At 43.4% G+C, this 19728-nt stretch overlaps 1 protein-coding gene across 1 annotated transcript in view; it reads right to left on the reverse strand.

The window, feature by feature from the left end:
* Nucleotides 1-19728, reverse strand: part of USP54 (ubiquitin specific peptidase 54) — a 109416-nt gene that overhangs the window by 24632 nt on the left and 65056 nt on the right. The window contains exons 5-16 of the mRNA XM_040975953.1: nt 14230-14364; nt 11802-11915; nt 11602-11684; nt 11101-11169; nt 10856-10961; nt 10593-10739; nt 9285-9434; nt 5967-6135; nt 4506-4676; nt 981-1112; nt 479-856; nt 63-294 (exon numbers count right to left, since the gene is read on the reverse strand). Coding sequence (XP_040831887.1) covers nt 63-294; nt 479-856; nt 981-1112; nt 4506-4676; nt 5967-6135; nt 9285-9434; nt 10593-10739; nt 10856-10961; nt 11101-11169; nt 11602-11684; nt 11802-11915; nt 14230-14364 — 1886 coding nt within the window. The remainder of the gene's footprint in view (nt 1-62; nt 295-478; nt 857-980; nt 1113-4505; nt 4677-5966; nt 6136-9284; nt 9435-10592; nt 10740-10855; nt 10962-11100; nt 11170-11601; nt 11685-11801; nt 11916-14229; nt 14365-19728) is intronic.

A 19728-nucleotide genomic window follows, 5' to 3' on the forward strand; every position in this document is an offset into this window, starting at 1 on the left:
CCCCCAGGGTGAGGCCCCGGACTGTTTCCAGGCACAATAGCTCCATTCAGAGCAAACCATACCTGCAGACACTGGAGCTCTCAGGCAGGGCAGCGTCCAGGCTGACGGGGCTGTTGCTGTTCCTCTCGCTGCTCTCATAGCCAGACTCCATTCGCTGAATTAGGCGAGGGTGCTGCTCTAAAAGGTGGGAACCTGACCGCGCTGGGCCCCAGGGCTTGTACGGGGGGCTTGGTCCTCCAGCTTTAAGGTCATAAGCAGGTGGCTTGCTTAGCTCCTCTGGTGTCAATTCTTTAGCTGTCTCAATCAAAAAATAAGAACAGAAAAGGAGGTAGATTGAGCAACCACCCTTCTAAAATCAAGACCTAAGCCCCTCCCCTCAAGCTATTTGGTTTTTGAACACATATCCCTAATAGGCTCAAGTTTTTAAAATATGTAAATTCTACTTGGAAGCCCAAGTCTTCCTTAATGATCTCTTCACCTGAATCTTCAGAAAAGGGGCTAAGCTGGATATAGCCGCAATGCTTCCTTCTGTCCTTACTAAAGATGCTGTCGATGTTCAGGGACTCTCGCTTGGGTCGCCACGTGGGACGGTACTTGCTGGAAGAACTGGATTTTGACTCGCTGCTGGTGCTCTCTATTTCCCAGTCATGAGTATGTAAGGGCAGGGTCCTGGGGGGTTTTTTGTCAGACTGCTCTGCCCTCCCTGCACAGGCAGAGCCTACACTGGTCTGAGAAGCCAGGGAAGGCCTGTTATGAATCATGTTGCTGACTGTCTCTTTAAAATCTCTCAGCCGGTTAGTGCTGCTGGATGGCTTGGAGGCATTCCTTGGAGCCTGCTTCTCTTTCAGCGTCTCTCCTAAAACCACAAACAAAGAAACAGATGTAGACGTTGCAAGCCACGGGCACCCAGACCCCAAAGTCTAAACAGCCAGGGAAAGCTGGCCAGCAGGAAGGAAGAGAGGCCATTCAGGGTGGCTTGCCTTCACTGTGGTAGCCCGAGGCCTGGGGCTCCTCGCCTTTCCTCCGAACTCGGCCAGAGCTCCTCTTGCGATCGATCAGGGTTCCTTTCTTGGAAGTGTGTTTCTGATTACATTCACTATCAGTCAGGTGTCCTGAAAGAAGAAGACCAGGCTGAGCTGATGTCTGAGCTCTTCAGGATTTATGGCAGTGCCACTAATTCAGTGTCCTCATGGACCGGAAGTGGTAGAGGCCAAGGCTACCTGGCTTAAGGGTAGGAATCTCAGGGCTGGCACTGTGGTGTGTAGCAGGCAGCACTACTGTTTGCAACACCAGCCCATGTCCTAGCTGCTTCACTTTCAATTCAGCTCCTTGTTAACGGCCTGAGAAAAAGCAGTGGAAGATGGCCCAAGTACTTGGGCCTCCGTCATCCACATGAGAGACCCCGATGATGCTCCAGGGTCTGATCCACTCCAGTGCTGGCCACTGCAGCCATCTGAGGAGTGCACAAGCAGATGGAAATCCTCTCTCTTTTCCAAAAAAAAAAAAAATCAATAAATCTTTGTTTTAAAAAAGGGTGGGAATTTCCCAGCAGATCACTATAGAGAAGGTTCAGTATTTAATGGTTGCTTCCAAGTTTACGATGTCTCCTGAGCAACTTAGCCCCAGTCTTGTTCATAACCTTTGCCAGTGACCTAGAAAGACTAAGGATGTACTCCTTAGTAATTTGTAACAGGCAAAAGTTTCAAATATTGTTAAAAATGGCATGTGCCAATATATTTTCTCTCTCATTACTCAAGACAGGGCTTTCCTTTATTTGCCAATACATACTCAATAAATCCTGATTTGTATCATCCTGGGTGGCCTGGTCTTTGTCCACAAGAGCTCTTGGCTACCTTCCTGAAAGGTCTCTTAAAACCAAATTGTAACTCTGATATTCCCATCCCCAAATCAAGTGCCAACACACTTGCCTTCAAATGAGAAATTATACTTGATGGTTCTTCAGCAAGACCAATGGGAAACCCAGGATAGCTGGGTTACTTTCTGTATCCTGCCCTACTTCATGTCCACAACATGAAAATGGCAAAGTATAATTTAGATCATACACTAAGGGTCACATATAAATAATATAATTAAGTTATCGAAAGCTAGACTTGAATTAAGTTTCAAGACAGACTTAGAGAAAACCCACTCATTGTGAAGCACCCTGAGAGCTAAGGGAAATTTATTTTCATGCTAATATTTTAAAATCCTCTTATATATTAATGGAGCAGCCAACTATGGGTTCAGGAAAGTTACAAAAGGAGGAAATTACCTGGAGTAACAAAATCTTGTAAATGCTACACTGACAGCCATGCCCTCCCACCCCAAACACATCTTTAACATAAACCTGGCTCTCCTAGCAATTATGTGTCATTTATCCTATGACTATGGTTTGCAGTTTCAAAAATATGGTCTTAAAAATGCAAACTTAATACCATCTATGTAGTAGTTATCTAAAGAAATTCAACGTAAGCCGACCAAACCTCTGTGTCCAACTACTATTTTATGAGAGAAGACAAAGAAACATGTTAAAGTATACGATCAGGATATAATCAGCAAATTTTGTAATGTGGGAAATCTATAAGATAAACTATTTGGTTTGTCAATAATAAATTGAAAAGAAAAAATAGAGGAAAAAATCTACAAAATGAATAAAGAGATAAAGGACGATGGGGGTTGACATAGTGGTACAGTAGTTTAAGCCACCACTTAACAGCTTACCACATGGGAATGCCAGTTCAATTCCCAGCTGCTCTGCTTCTAATTCAGCTCCCTGCTAATAACCCTGGGAATGCAGCAGAAGATGGTCCAGGTCTGTGAACCCCTTCAACTCTGTGGGAGACTAGGATGGAGCTCCTGACTCCTGGATTCAGCCTGATCTAGCTCAAGATGGCACATTTTGGGGAGTGAATTACTGAATGGAAGATTTTTCTTTCTTTATCATTCTGCCTTTCAAGTTAAAAAAAAAAAAAGGTCTTAAAAATAAAAAACCAAAAACAGTTCAGCCCATCACAACATGTAGACCTCATTTGGATTCTGAGTCAAACACACAAACTATTAGAAAATTATGCCATTTATAATTGAGTAATAAAACATTCACCGGTTACCTCTGTGGAATTAAGGAGCTATTATTATTATTTACACCTAATAATATGAGGCTCAAAATGACTTATTTTTAGCAGTATGTACTAGAGTATCTACAGACGGGATATGATATCTGGGACTTCAATCATATTCATTCAGGAGTGGGGGAAGTGGGCATAGGTACAGATAAAACTAGACTGCCTAGCAGTTATAATTATTAAAAGCCAGGATGCAGGTCCATAGAGGGGCAGAAAAGAATTATGTATACTTCTTAATCAATCAGAAATTCTAAACTGAAGTGTCCATGACCACATACTGTAATCCATGCTCAGCAGTTCTGAGCTTGCTGCTTCTCACACCCCGGGGTCTGTGCCTTTTTCCAGGCCTTAGCGACTCTAGCTCCCATGGACTTTTCATCTCTGCAGCTGCTCACTCTCCCTTTCCTGGCCTGTACCAACACTAACACCAAGCACTCTCTCCTACAATTTAACAAAACCCTTGAAGAATATCTGACCTGCAAAGAACACATAGGAACAGACTATCTTTCCTCTTTTATTTCTCTGTCCTTCAGAAAGTAAGTCTAGCAAGCTGATAAGTAGGTGTCCCCTAGCCATAAACACACCCCTGTTCTGAATGCTCTTCACTGAGGACAAAGCATAGCACAAAAACATGACAAGGTGCAAGAATACAAGGGTAAAAAGGAGCACAATAGGAAGGACGGGGTCAAAAGGATAGCAAGTGAAAAGCAGGCTTTTGAATAATCATACTGCTAATCACACTACAATAGTCCTTATTGAAGCGCTGCTGTTGGCAGGAGCATGTGCGCTGCAGTATCACTGTTCTTTTAGAAACATGTTGCGGGTCCAGCGTGATAGCGCAGTGGTTAAGGTCCTCGCCTTGAACGTACCAGGATCCCATATGGGCACCGGTTCTAATCCCAGCAGCCCCACTTCCCATCCAGCTCTCTGCTTGTGGCCCGGGAAAGCAGTCGAGGACGGCCCAAAGCCTTGGGACCCTGCATCCACATGGAGACCCAGAAGTTCCTGGATCCTGGCTTAGGATTGGCTCAGCTCCAGCCATTGTGGCACCTTGCGGAATGAATTATCGGATGGAAGATCTTCCTCTCTGTCTCTCCTCTCTGTCTCTCCGCCTTTCCAATAAAATAAATAAATCTTTAAAAAATAATAAGAAAAAGAAATGTCTATATACCTTTCCTATAAAATAAATAAATCTTAACAAAAAAAAAAAAAACACATGTTGCTTCTTGGTATCTCCCCTTTCCCTCACTCAACCTCCCAAGTTCTGTGCCTTTCAGTGTTGGATGGCGACATTTCTGCTTTGCCCCCAGTTTCTTTTCCTTGGGAGATCTCCCTAAGCGCACACTGAATCAGGCAAGCAGGGCCCACTACATCGGTCCCTACCTGTGTCCCGACTGCTCTGGGACATGGAGTCATTCTCCACATTACAGATGACTGTCCCCTGAGAATCAGAAGAGAAGTGACTGACCACAGACTCATGGTGACAGTGTTTGTAGGGATAGCTCTCCGTTGAGGAATCTGTTCGAGTGTCACTTGAGATGGAGGGCTCCCTCCCTGAGGGAAGGAGGAGACACATACGCAAAAGTGAGGAAGGAGAGAACAATGACAACGATGACACAGGGAGAAAGAAAACAGGAGGGTGCTACAAGGCTGTGAGGCAACAGCTTCCTAGCTGAAGAGTAAAACGAGAGACCACCAAGCCACTCTTCCCGACTTGTAGATCACCCAGATAAAACATACAATCCCTCCCACCCTTGCCCCTACTTTGCTGAAGCCTCACTTTGCCTATCACTGTGAAAAACTTTAAAAAATAAAAATAAATTTAAAAAAAAAAGGAAAAATTGTGCAGTTTTTAGAAAACCTACAGGGTTGGGAAGGGGGGTAGTGGAAGAAATTAAAAAATTGTGAAAAATAAGATCCACTTAGGTGGGAAGTCCCAGGCCAACTGGTCACACACAACTTGCAGTCCCCTTATCCCATGTTCCTCCTAGTCTGATGACTGTCACTTTGAAAAACATAACTGGTACTGTGTGATTTTTAATATCTGACAATTGATAGGGCTATAAATATATATATTTTACTGAGGATTACTTTAAGCAGACTGCTCTCTTCTCCATGACAAGACAAGTGGGTGTTCGAAGGGAGAAGTAGAGCCGATCTGGGTGGGACGCCAAGGGTGCCAAGCGGGCACCAGGGATCCAGCAGGAGCAAGTACGAAGGGAAGGGGCAAAGATTTCAGGGTCAGTTGTCTTCCCTTTCAAAATCATACTATGGGCCAGTGCTAGATCTAGAAGAGTAAACGACCCTTAAGCTCCTTTTCAGATATCAAACCAAAAACAATTATAAGTACAGCTCAGAAATACTATGAGCCTCTGCGGGCTTCCGCAAGCTGTAAACTGTTTCTATGGGAAGATATTCTTTACCTTCCAAACACTCGACCTAATGGTGAACAACTGGTCCACAAGCTAAAGAACAACACTTCTAGCATTTTAAAATAAAAAATGTCTCAGTCCCCCCCCGCCCAAAAAAATGACTACCTTTGTAGTCATTTAATTTTTCTTGTCACTGCTAAATGGCTGATAAGAATACGGCATCTTTACCAGTTTTAGAAGGCTAAAAGCTGAGGTCTCATATCTCAACATGTAAGTGAACAAAATTTCATTTCTGAGTTGGGGTCAAGTGACTAAGGCTGAAAGGAACTAACATCTGGCGCAAGCAAAGCTCCTGCACAAGCTGCTCCTTGGTTCTCATCTTTCTCTAAGCAAGGTACACAATCAGGTATGAATCCTGACTACCTCGCCATGGCAGCGGGCGGGAGGGAGAAGACAAAGCTGGGCTGCTCACCCGAATCTTCACTGTCGTAGCATGCCCTGCTGAAGGACTGCAGCTGGGCGTGGGAGGGCAGGTCCTGAGTGGACACAGGGGTGCCCTGGGGGTCTGCGTACAGCAACAGCAAAGGCTGATAATGTCCCTTGATGCATTTGGTCACCACATCTTTCCATTTGGGTCCAATCTGAACCAGAAACAACCAGAAACATGACAGTTACACTTCATAGCCACAATTTAAGACCACATCTTTGTGCTTTGGGTTTCTAAAGAAGAGAAGAAATGAAAATACAAGAACTAGGTAAGAAGACAACAAAAGAAATCTTATATCCAACCAATGAATAGTTTATAAAATCTTTTTTTCTGCTAGATCTTTTTAAAAAACATTAAAATTATATATGGAGGTACAAATAAAATCATTTTTATTTCTGTAAACTTTAACTCTGAAATATAAATTCTCAAAGGTGGATATGCTGTGTACTTCACCTGCTTTGGGGATCAATTTCTCTTCATAAACATCAAGCCCTCACTTCAAATTTGCATTTCTGCAATTTCTACCCTCAAATATTAAAATCACTTATGTGAGGTTGACCAGGAGTAAAAAACACTCTCACAGACTACATGAGAGAAAATAACATTCAGTTTCAGAGTTCACTCATGGCAGTACATGAAATGTCAAAGTGCTCAGAATAGCCAGCTGAACCTTTCTGGATTTACTAGGGGATTCAGCTCCAGGGCCGCAGTGGAAAGCTGAGTGACAGAACAGCCACATAAACCACAATCCAACCAAAGACACAAACTGAACCCACTTAAGTTACATTCTCAGATAGCTATGCTCCTAGAACTGGACAACTAGAATAGTGTTTATTCATATTCATAAGAGGGCCAGTCAACTTATAATTATTATTTTTACTAAAATTTATTTTTTCACATACAAATCTCAATATCTTCTAAGGGTATTTTTCAATTAAAAAAAAATCTAAAACTCAGAGAACTCAAACGTTGCCTCTAATTCAAAACAGCAAAAGAGAATACAAGAGTGTGGCATAACTGGTTAAGTCACTGTTTACAATGACAGCATTCCATATGGCCACAGGTTCAAGTACTGCTCCACTTACAGTCCAGCTCTCTGGTAATATGCTTGGGAAAGCAGCTGAGGATAGCCCAAGTGCGTAGGCACCTGCACTCAAAAGGGAGACCTAGATTAAACTCCTGTTTTCAGCCTGGCCCAGCTCTGGCCATTGTCGCCACTTGAGGGAGTGAACAAGCAGATAGATGAGCACTGTATATATTGCTTTCCTCCATAACTCTGCCTTTCAAATAAATAAACCTTAAGGAGGGAAGAAAAAAAAAGAAGAGCAAAAAGAGACAAAGAACAATACAGAGATGTGATGAAGACTATTTTTTGAGGAAGATATTGCTTAAAGAATGCAGATCGGTATAGATTATAGTCAGCAGTTCCTAGAATATCTGCTAACATTATAACCACAAGCCTTCCAACTCACGTTGGTGACCTAAACAACTTTAGCCACAGACTGTGACCTTCAGATAGCACCCAGTGTCTTGCATAAAGTATCATAACCGGCATGCCATCTCCTCAGAATGTTAACTTGTCATAGGGCATTTCCAACCATCCAAAAAATAGATTTAGGGGCTGGTGTTGTGGCATAGCAAGTAAAGCTGTTGGTGTCCCATATAGGCACCAGTTCAGGTCACAGATGCCTTTATTTCTGATCCAGGTCCCTGCTATTGCACCTGGGAAAGCAGCAGAAGATGGCAGAAGTGCTTGGGCCCCTGCATCCATACAGAAGACCCTAAAGAAGCTCCTGGCTCCTGTCTTCAGCCTAAATCAGCTCCTGTCATTGCTGCCACCTGAGCAGTGAATCAGTGGATGGAAAATCTCTGTCTCTCCCTCTCTCTTTCAAATACATAAAATAAACTTTAAAGAAAGAACAAAAGAAAAGGAAATATATACTTGCCTGAGATAAAGTATCACCCACTAGTAATTCCAGAGTGCACAATTCTGTATCAACCTTATAACCCATTTTGAGGCACTAGACTGTTTCAATTGAAAATAAGCAATCAATACACTGAAAAAAGAACTTTAGTGAGTCAGGCATTTGGCCTAGCAGTTAAGATAGCTGTGTCTCATTATGAAATGCCTGGGTTTGAGTCTCAGCTCTGACTCCCAGGACCACATTCCTGCTAATACAGAGCCTGGGACAGAGCATATCTCAAATTGTTGGGTTCCTGCCACTCACGTAAGAGAGCCAGACTGAGCTGCAGCCTCCCAATTCCAGTGCCCCAGCCCCAACTGTTGCTGGAATTTGGGGAATGTTATCACTGATTGGGAGCTGGCTCCGTGTATGTGTGTGAGTGCGCATGTGTGTACATGTGTGTCTCAAATGAAGGGCTGGTGTTGTGACATATCAGGCTAAACTTCTGCCTGGGATGCTGGCATTCCACATGAAACAGTCCCAGCTGTTCCACTTCTGGTCCAGCTCCTTTCTAATGTGACTTGAAAAGCTACAGATGGTGGACCATGTTCTTGGACCCCTGCGCTCATGTGGGAGACACAAAAGTAGCTCTGGGTTCCTGTTTTGGCCTGGCCCAGGCCTGACCGTTGTTGTCCTTGGTGGTGATGGGGGGGGGTGGGGTTGGATTATAGAAGAATTTCTCGTTCTGTCTCTCCTCTCTGTAACTTGGCCTTCCAAACAATTTTTTTAAATAATAAAGCTCTCTTTTTAAAATTTATTTATTTTACCTAAGAGAGAGAAGGGGAGAGACAGAGATCTTTCATCCACGGGTTCACTACCCAAATGGTTTCCATGGCAAGAGCTGGGCCAGTCTGAAGGCAAGAGCCAGAAACTTCTTACAGCTTTCCCACCAGCTCTCCCACATGGGTGCAGACCTTGAGTCATCCTCTACTGCTTTCCCAGCCCATTAACAGTGAGCTGGATCAAAACTGGAGCAGCCAAAACTCAAAACAGCACCCATATAGGATGCTGGTGCCATAGGCCTTCTACATCACACCAGCCCCAAAATAATAAATCCTTTAAAAACAGTATTAATACTTGATCACCATAAATACAGAACTGTGTTGGATCCCCAGCAAGGGGACTCAATGAAAATAAAGACGACACAGTAATCCTCCTTTACATTATTTTACAGAAGACTGATATCCTTCTAAACTAGACAGGAAAAAAAACTATAAAAAAATATGCTTCATACAGGTTGATGGGATTATTGCTCAAAATTATAAAAATGAAACACAGACAATAATTATCTATGTCTTTCTTACCCCAAAACCTCCAAGGAGGACAGAGATATTCATACCTCCTTAACATGAGCATCATCAAAATACATCCACTTGCGGATCTTCGTTTGAAAAAAGAATGTAGAATAATGTTTGCCATAGTAACAAATCATTCCTACTAAATACAGCTCAGACTGCTTGGCCCGGTCATCAGTCACTCTGAAAAACAGCTGGAGACAAGAAGAAAAAGCAAAGAACTGTCATATACACAACCATCTCACACCCACAGCCTTGCTCAGCAGACGCCAACACTTCTTAATTAACCATACTCAAAGAAAAGTTGAGGGTAAAAGTGAACTTTTCTACTAAGAACCCAAGTGGAGGGAAGAAAGCCCTTAGCAGAAGCAATCCCAATACAGTCATGCTGGTTGCCAATATTTCAATTCCTAGGTGCCCAGCACCTCACCAAGGGTTAAAAGACATGCCAAAAACTTTGCAGAAATGGATTCTGGTCTTAAAGAATTTAATTTGGTTGAAAAAACCATAAAAATTAAACCAGACTGGTACACAGCATGTAGATAACAGAAATTCGTTAATCAGAATTTTTTTTATTGTGCATAGCCTACTTGCGTCACATTCTTCGGGAGAGACTTAAAATAAGATCCCAGACAGTTCATTCATTCTTCATCATGGTTTCATGGCATGCAAAATCCAGAAAGACTCCGTTAGGCATAAGACTATCCCAGAGAAAACCCAGTACAGAGAAAACCAAAAGAGCTCCAAGTTCCTGCACTAAAGAAAAACCTTGGCTGAATCTATACTTGGGCATACAGCTAATAAAGTAGAGAGTCCCAAGTGTAAAGTATTTTTCCCTGTTTATTTCCTGAAGAGGTCACAGGAAACCACCGCTAAATTCTCTTCCAGGTTGCTTTTTCACCTTCCACTTTTCACTGCAGACTTCCGCCTTGGGTTTGGGTCACCAAGTTCAGTTCCTACGGCAGCTCTGGTCAGGGCTGTTCATTCCTTTGACCTTACTACCACCTTCCACAGCTGAACATGCTTCTCTGCTCCACAACGGTAGAGTAGAGCAGGCAACAACGCTGTCAACTGCTGGACTTATCAGAAGCAACACTTTCCTTATCCCTTCCTTCAAGGCCAAGGTAATCCCATTCCTCATAAAACAGCTTACCTTAGCCATCTACACAAGAGAAATCCATGAGCATGTACACATATGCACATGTTATACAGAGTCACATCTATCTGTCTAAAATGCTGTATGTGTCATCTAGGACACATGTGGCGGGGGCAGGGAGGTTGTTCGGTATTCATTGCCCTTCAACAACACTTAGACGCAAGAATTCTGAAGTCACAAAGTTACCAACACATACATCACCCAGCTTAAGGCAGGTGCCCAGGCTGTGGATGACATCCTCTGCCAAATCTGAGTGGTCCGAATCCCATACCAGCCCAATGGTAATAATCTGTGGAGCATTCATCAGCACACGGCGAATCCTGATCCTCTCTCCGCAGTTGCTCTGAAACAGATTCACACGAGAGCCTTGTCCAATGCATTTCCAGTGGCTCTGCCTCAATGGCACAGATGTCAGGGTTTGCCTTCCCACCCTTAACTTCCCACCCCAACTTGACTCACAGGACAGTTGCGCAGATCCCCCATAGTGCTGGCATTCTGCAGCAGTTCACCAAACATGCTGGGGGAAGGTTTTTCTCGCCTTTCCAGCATACAAATAGCCTGGTTGCTTCAGATAAGGGGATGATGGCGGGAGTTGCATTGAGTTATAGGCAGATCAAATAAATCATGCAAATTTCTAATTCACAGGTTTGACTTTTTTCCTCTCATAGCCTCCATGTCCTGACCAGCCTCAGTGTCCCCTCAACCCAGTAACGGCTAAAGCAAAGCTCATACACTCCCCATTTCTCCTCTCACTTGCCTGACCAGAATTGAGCATAAGAAATGGAGAGGCTTCGGACAGGAAAGAAGAACAGAGGTTATTTTAAAATTACTGTTCTGGATTCCTGCACCATGGCACAGACTCAGCAATAAGGATATAAATTATTTAGTTGCCTTCGGTTATTGCATGACAATTCAATAGAAAACCCTGTAAGGAGGCTTGTATTGTGGTACAATAGACACCAGTTGAGTCCTGGCTGATCTGCTTCCAGTCCAGCCCCCTGTTGACGCACCTTTAGCAGTGAAAGACGACCCAAGCGCTTAGGCACCTACACCCATGTGGGAGACCTGCATGACGCTCCCAATTTCTGGCTTCTATCTGATCAAGCCCCAGCCATAGCAGCCGTCTGAGGAACCACTCAGAGTGGAAGATCTCTCGCTCTCTCTTTTTAACAAGTAAACAAATAAAATCACCCTGTCCAACTCACCAAAGGGAAGTGGTGGAAATGTAATGCACCATCTGGATAAAAGGCAGCGGGTCCGAAGTGGCACCACAGCTGGTACACACACACTGCACGGAAGACAGAGAAGCACGGCTAAGCAGTCACCCACTTAACGCCCCATGTCCCAGGGAAAGTGTTCTGGAAGAAAAGGTCTAAGAAGAGATGGGGCTCTACATAGGGTTCACCTGCTCAAACAAGGTCATTGCAAATTTCTGGTGAGATATGCAGTGTTGGGCAGTACATATATCCTCTTTGGTTTCATCAGCAATGTGGAAGTGAATTCTCATCAGGAGGTTTTCCTGACAAGAAAAGAACAAACATAGTGTACCAACAATACTTAAAAGACAAATGTACAAATTAGTAAAGCCCTTTACCAGAAAAATAGCAATCCTTCTCAAAGGGAGGTATATCTCTAATGTTAAAAACAAAAATTAGTACAATATCAAAAGCAGAAAGTATAGTGGTGTAATCCAATGTGTTTAATTTCACCAGTTTTACTTGTACTCATCTGTGTGTACCTCTACACAAGGTACATGTACAACCATGTTATTGTATGTCACCACAAAATACACAAGAGTTCCGTCATGTGACTGCCTCAGACTACCCTTCTATAGCCTTACCTGTCTCACACCTCTCAGCGCCAGTAACCACTGAAGTGTTCTCCCATCTCCATCTCTGTGTAACACAAACTGGATGAGCCAGTATATAACCTTTGGAGACTGTACTTTTCACTCAGTTCTTCCTTGCAGTCCATTCAAATTACTGTACAAGTCAATACCCCATTCCTTTTTATTGATGCCTAATATTCCATACCATGATTTGTTTAATCATCTATGCCTAAAAGACACTTGAGCTGTTCTGAGCTCTCACCTATTCTGCATAAAGCTTCCATGCAGATTCACATACAGGTTTCTGTATGAAAACAAGTTTTCACTTCTGGGATGTACATCCAGGAATGCAATCCCTGGATTATATGACAGCCACACATTTAATTTTTTTAATTAACTGCCAAATTATTTTCCAGAGTAGCTTTTTCCTTTCACCTACCCTCAGCAATGTATCAGTGACCCATGTTTCCGGCAGTGCTAGTAATTTTGGTCCAATTTTTACTCTGTTATGGGGTTTATATCACTCTCAGATATTTTTAATAGTTGTACACAGAAAGCCTTTTGAAGACTGATAGAACAAAGATTTCAAGAGAATCAGGTCCTAACATCAAAGTTATTTGGTGTAATGTTGCTGTCTACATAGCAAACTACACTGTGTTGAACATAGCCAGTTCAACTCTCTTTAGAAATGGAGGGGTTCAGGGCCCGGCGCGGTGGCGCAAGTGGTTAAAGGTCCTCGCCTTGCACGCCCGGGATCCCATATGGGCGCCGGTTCTAATCCCGGCAGCCCTGCTTCCCTTCCAGCTCCCTGCCTGTGGCCTGGGAAAGCAGTCGAGGACGGCCCAAAGCTTTGGGACCCTGCACCCGCGTGGGAGACCCGGAAGAGGCTCCTGGCTTTGGATCGGCATAGTATCGGCCCGTTGCGCTCACTTGGGGAGTGAATCATCGGATGGAAGATCTTCCTCTCTGTCTCTCCTCTTTGTATATCCGCCTTTCCAATGAAAAAATAATAAAAATAAATCTTAAAAAAAAAAAAAAAGAAATGGAGGGGTTCAGGCCCGGCAGCATGGCTAGTGGCTAAAGTCCTCGCCTTGAACGTGCCGGGATCCCATATGGGTGCCTGTTCTAATCCCAGCAGCTCCACTTCCCATCCAGCTCCCTGTTTGTGGCCTGGGAGAGCAGTCGAGGACAGCCCAATGCTTTGGGATCCTGCACCCGCATGGGAGACCTGGAAGAAGTTCCTGGCTCCTGGCTCTGGATTGGCACAGCACTGGCCATTGCGCTCACTTGGGGAGGATCTTCCTCTCTGTCTCTCCTCCTCTCTGTCTCTCCTCCTCTCTGTATATTTGAGTTTGTAATAAAAATAAATAAATCTTAAAAAAAAAAAAAGAAAGAAATGGAGGGGTTCAATCCTGTAGTTCCCAGCTGCACCCAGCAGCAGGATCACTAAGAATTTGTTAGAGATGGACAGCTGTGGACCTCCCTCCAGGCAACTTAACGGAGAAGCTCTGCAGGTGCACTTAACAAGTTGTGCTTTAATGAGCCTTGGCTCCTCTGAAGGTGATAACCACCTGTTTGTGCAATGGCAAACACAGAACGACACTGAGTCTGAAGAACAATAATAAACTCTAGGTGAGTCACAGCACAAGAGCAGAGAGACTCTAGAGCTCTGTGAAGCCACAGGACTCCTAATTCTAACCAAAGAGATCAGGGATCAGAAAATTCCATCCTATTATACCACTGTAGGAAAATGAGGAAAATCTGACGGGGGGATGTAAGTTTGGGGGGAAATCCCAGTGTGTACTAAATTGTAACACATAATTCAAAAATTCAAAATAAAAAAAAACCGTTAAAAAACAAAAACAAAAACAGGATCACATCATGCAAAAAGAAAAGAAAAGAAGAGAAGAGAAAGAAAGAAAGTTCCATCCTAAGGTACCCAGTCCCTGATGGGGACCAAAACAGTCCTACCCTATATCAAAGCGGGCCAGAGGGCGGCACTTACAAAGCACTCGGCAGCATCATCCATAATTCCCAGCTGGAAACGCTGTTCATCCTGGAAAGTCTTTGCCAGTGCACTGCGGAGAGTGTCAGATGGAAGCACTTTTTCACTGCTGCACTGAAACTGGTTAAAGATTCCCTGTGGGGAAGAGGTTAGACAAGAGAAAAGGCACAATGTGGTTATTAAACTTCTCAGATTCCAGTCAGCACACTAGCTTCCCCATGCTGATAACTATGAACTAAATCTATTTTCCATATGCTTGCAGTTGATTTGAAAAAAAAAATCCAGAGTCAAAATGAATGGCACAATATGTGCTAATAAGGGTCCTCACTTCCCTCTGGCATGATGCTACATTAGATCAAGGTTACACTAGAGCAAACCATGAATGAATGATATGCAGTTATCCCATTTCCTCTAATACACATAGAGCTAGAAAATTTTAAAAGAGCAAGACACATATAAATGTACTGGCAGGAAATCATTACTGCTTGTTCCTTCTGTTAAACTTTGATCTTTTTTTTAAAAAAATAGCTATTTATAAAATCATCAAAAAACACAAAGAAGAACGTAACAAAAGCCTGCACATCTATCACTCAGAAACAAACATTCAGCCACACACATTTCCAGCTACAGGTACAGCTCAACTCCCAACTGACTACCCCACTCACTTCCAACCATTGTCATGAATTTGCTGCACAATTTTCTTTCTAATATTTTTGCAAGTCTACATCCTTAAATACACAGTACAGTTATACATTTATATAAGTCCTTTTTTGATTTACATAAAAGTATCACATTGATTTTTACTTGCATGTGGTTTTTAGATTTAGCATTATTTTTAATCTATCCATGATTATATGTGCAATAAAAGACAATGTCACATCTATTATGCATTTCTGTATTGACAGACAATGTGGTCAACCCTGATTTTTGCTATTTTAAAGAGGCTAGCCAACTTTATCTGTATGTGATATAAACTTCCCCATATTCTTTTTATTTATTTATTTTTATTTGAACCAGATTTACAGAGGAGAGAGAAAGATCTTCCATCCACTGATTCATTCACCAAGTAAACAGTCAGAGCTCTGCCAATTTGAATCCAGGAGCCAGGAGCTTCCTCTGGGTCTCTCACATGGGTGCAGGGTCCCAAGACTCTGGGCCATTCTCCACTGCTTTCCCAGGCCACAAGCAGAGAGCTGGATGGGAAGTGAAGCAGCCAGGACTCGAACTGGCACCCATATGGGATGGGATCCCAGTGCTTGTTGTGTGTGGGAGGGAGAGGTTAACCAATTGAGCCATTGCACTAGGCCCTCCCCGCATTCTTATTAAAAATTAGTACTATCAGGGCCCGGCGCGGTGGCGCAAGTGGTTAAAGGTCCTCGCCTTGCACGCCCGGGATCCCATATGGGCGCCGGCTCTAATCCCGGCAGCCCCGCTTCCCTTCCAGCTCCCTGCCTGTGGCCTGGGAAAGCAGTCGAGGACGGCCCAAAGCTTTGGGAACCTGCACCCGCGTGGGAGACCCGGAAGAGGCTCCTGGCTCTGGATCGGCATAGTATCGGCCCGTTGCGCTCACTTGGGGAGTGAATCATCGGATGGAAGATCTTCCTCTCTGTCTCTCCTCTCTGTACATCCGCCTTTCCAATAAAAAAATAATAATAAAAATAAATCTTTAAAAAAAAATTAGTACTATCAGAATTTAGTCTTTCTAACTATATTTAGTCTCCCTGGACTTTTTCATATAACCTGATTTGTGTTATGGTAATTTGTTCTGTTTAGTTTTTAACGTATTTGAGCTGCAGAGAGATTCACAGATCTAGAGCAACTCCCATTCACTAAACACCAGGAACACCAGGAACACAATCTGGATCACCCACGTGGATGGTAGAGATCCAATTACTCAAGCCATCACTAGTCTATCCCAGAGTCAGCATCAGCAAGCAGCTGATGCAGGAGCTGGAGCTGAGTCAGGACAGCAGCCAGGTATCGAACCAGGCACTCTCACATGAGCCATGATCAAGTTTCCACTGCTGGGCTCAATGCCCAGTGCAGCTATGGTGTATCTTCATGTATAATGGTTTGTTTATTTTGGTGTAACTAAATGCAGCTATTATCTCTTACCTCTACCTTCCTCTAGATCCTGACGGATGTATCATCCAAAGAATGGACACAAAGGCGACAATTGGCACCTAGCTTGGTAAGTCTTTGTCAGGAAGCAGTAGACCCACCCCAGGGATGAGAGTATATTCTTCAACATCCTGTATCCCAGATTCTCACTCACCCAACCCATTAAATGACTCACTCGGCAATGCATTACAGACCGTCAGAAGAAAATCCCTCACTTTAAATTATTAAATTAATATTAAATTATTATTGAATTATTATTAATTTTTCACACAAAAATAAATACAGTGCTATTTTTCCAGGCATATTCCCAATGAGACTGGAAGTTAAGACTACTTTATAAACATGCCTATATGATTTACAAAGAATTGTCAATTAATTCTTAGTCCTCATCTCATTTGGTCTATCAACAGCATTTAACACAGCTGCTCTGTTAAATGCTTTCTCCCCAGAGCTTCCAGGGTATCACACTCTCCTGATTTTCTTTCTCTCTTTCTCTCATTCAATAATTTAAAGTGAGGGATTTTCTTCTGATCTGTTGGTCTGTGACGCATTGCCTCTGCTGGTTCCTTTACAATTCTGGAACTCAGATCTCCAGTCACCCGCCTCCAGTCACCCGCCTCTAGACTGCGTATACTCACTCACACTCTTGATGAGTTCTTCTAGTACCACAGTTGTAAACGCATATACATTGCAACTCTAAAAGTTACATCAACAGCCAAAATCTCTTCCTTTAGATATCCATTCAGCTCAAATGTTAATTTCCTAAAGGTTTCTATGCAACAATTACTTTCCCATTATAGCATTACCTGGTCACCCTATTCAGATTGGCTTGCTAAGGCATAGTGTCCATTTGGTGAGTAAACCAGTGGATGGAAGATCTTTCTCTCTGTCTCTCTCTATAAACCTGACTTTCCAACAAAAATAAATAAATCTTAGGCCCAGTGTGCTAGCCTAGCAGCTGAATTCCTTGCATTACACACACCAGGATCCCATATGGGCACTGGTTCTAATTCTGGCAGTCTCGCTTCCCATCCAGCTCCCTGGGAAAGCAGTCAAAAACGGGCCCAAGGCCTTGGGACCCTGCACCCACCTGGGAGATCTAGAAGAGGCTTCTGGCTCCTGGCTTTGAATCAGCTCAGCTACAACCACTGTGGCAGCTTGGGGAGTGAATCACCAGACAAAAGACCTTCCTCTCTGTCTCTCCTCTCTGTATATCTGACTTTCCACTAAAAAGTAAAGAAACAAAATCTTAAAAAGTTATTTCTAAGATATTTCTGTAGAAATTTGACATGTAAACTGTGGCCAACTTAGTGTTTCTTAACTGGGTTTCCTTGAGAATTAAGCCCAGGTGCTAAAAGACATCCACTGGTCCTCATGAAGGCCCTACTCCGATACATGGCACCAGTCATGACGATTAAGGCAAAACCGCGAATGTAGTCATTCCAATCACTTTCTATTTCCTGTGGTTCACACGGCCCTGTTTGGGAAAGAAAGGCACAGGGCTCCACCAGGAGATGGCATACTTTAATAACTAAGAACATGATCTCTGGAGTCGAAAGTGGATCCAAAATGGCAATCCTGATAATCATCACATACGTAGCCTTGCCCAAGGAATTTAACTTTTTAAGATTTATTCTTTTTTTTTTTTATTGCAAATTCAGATCTACAAAGAGGAGAGACAGAGGGAAAGATCTACCATCTGATGATTCACTCCCCAAGTAACCTAAACAGCCGATGCTGTGCCGAACCGAAGCCAGGAGCCAGGAGCTTCTTTCGGGTCTCCCACGCAAGTGCAGGGGCCCAAGGCCTTGGGACATCCTCAATTGCTTTTCCAGACCACAAGAAGGGAGCTGGATGGGAAGTGGGGCCTCTGGGACTAGAAGCAGCATCTATATGGGATCCTGGAGCGTGCAAGGCTAGGACTTCAACTGCTACATTACTGTGCTAAGCCCCCAGCTTTCCTTTCTAAAAAAGTTATTTAATAATAGGGAGTCAATACCATGGCACAGTAGGCTAAACTTACGCTCTGTCACTGGCATCCCTTCAAGTCCTGGATGCTCCACTTCTGATCCAGCTCCCTGCTTAAGGCCTGGTAAGCAGCAGAGGATGGCTCAATTGTTTGGGACCCTGCACCCAAATGGGAGACCCAAACAAAGTTCCTGGCTCTTGGCTCTAGCCATTACAGCCATTTACAATAGAATATCCCCCTCCTTTTCTCTGTCTCTCCTTTTCTCTGTAACTACTTTTAAAATAAAAATAACAGATAATTTTTTTAAAGTAAAAAATAATAGCATTTATCTACTATGGTTATTTTAACATTAAAAATACACACCCTTGGGTCTCGCACAGTAGCCTAGCAGCTGAAGTCCTCACCTTGCACATACTGAGATCCCACATGGGTGCAAGGTCTAATCCTGGCAGCCCCACTTCCCATCCAGCTCCCTGCTTGTGACCTGGGAAAGCAGTTCAAGATAGCCCAAAGCCTTAGGATTCTACACCCACGTGGGAGACGCAGAAGAAGCTCTGGGCTCCTGGCTTTGGAATGGCTCAGCTCCGGCCATTGGCTGCTTGAGGAATAAATCATCCGATGGATGATCTTCCTCTCTGTCTCTCCTCCTCTCTGAATATCCACCTTTCCAATAAAAATTTTAAAATAAAATAAATGTTTAAAAACATATATACATCCTAGGCTACTTCAGTAAGTTCATGGAAATATGAATTATGAAAAGATGATACATGGATTTCAATTTCGGTGACACACAATTTACCTTTTAATTCTATTTTTCCATGGACCTTGTGACATATTTCAGATATCAAACACTTGACAGCATGGCAGGTGTCATCTAAGCTTTAGGCTATTGTGTCATTGTACCTCGAGTCATTTTGTGTTGCCAAAGAGGCTATATACCTCTGTTCTATGCTGAAGAAGACCTCTGAGTCACCTGCTTCTATCTTGAGTTACTTTCTGGGTCTGTGAGAGCAGAGTAGGAACAAGCAAACTTCTCTATCCTCTACTCAGCTGCTCCCATTCAGGGGAGGTAGGCTTTCCCTGACTCGGATAACAAGGACTTCACAGACAAAGGAAAGGCTCTCAGGTCAGAGCTCTGTCTGCACCCACCACGAGTCTGAAACCAACAAATCTGGGTCTTGCTTCAGTCTCACCTTTTCCTTGTAACACTCTCTTCCCACTTATTACAAGTAGTTTTCCCCAAATACACTCAGTATCTGAATGCATTTCCAACAGACTCTGACTACATCTCCTCCATCTTCATAGTTTAATTCTTGTTGTTAGTCTTGCTCTGCTATTGTCAGGGAGAAGCAAGTACATTAGGGATGAAGCCGCCCCAGCTTGCCCAGCACGCATCTGGGAAGCTGCAG

This window comes from Ochotona curzoniae, unplaced genomic scaffold (assembly GCF_017591425.1).
Source record: "Ochotona curzoniae isolate NIBS_2020 unplaced genomic scaffold, NIBS_Ocur_1.0 contig_2692, whole genome shotgun sequence".
Classification (NCBI taxonomy): domain Eukaryota; kingdom Metazoa; phylum Chordata; class Mammalia; order Lagomorpha; family Ochotonidae; genus Ochotona; species Ochotona curzoniae.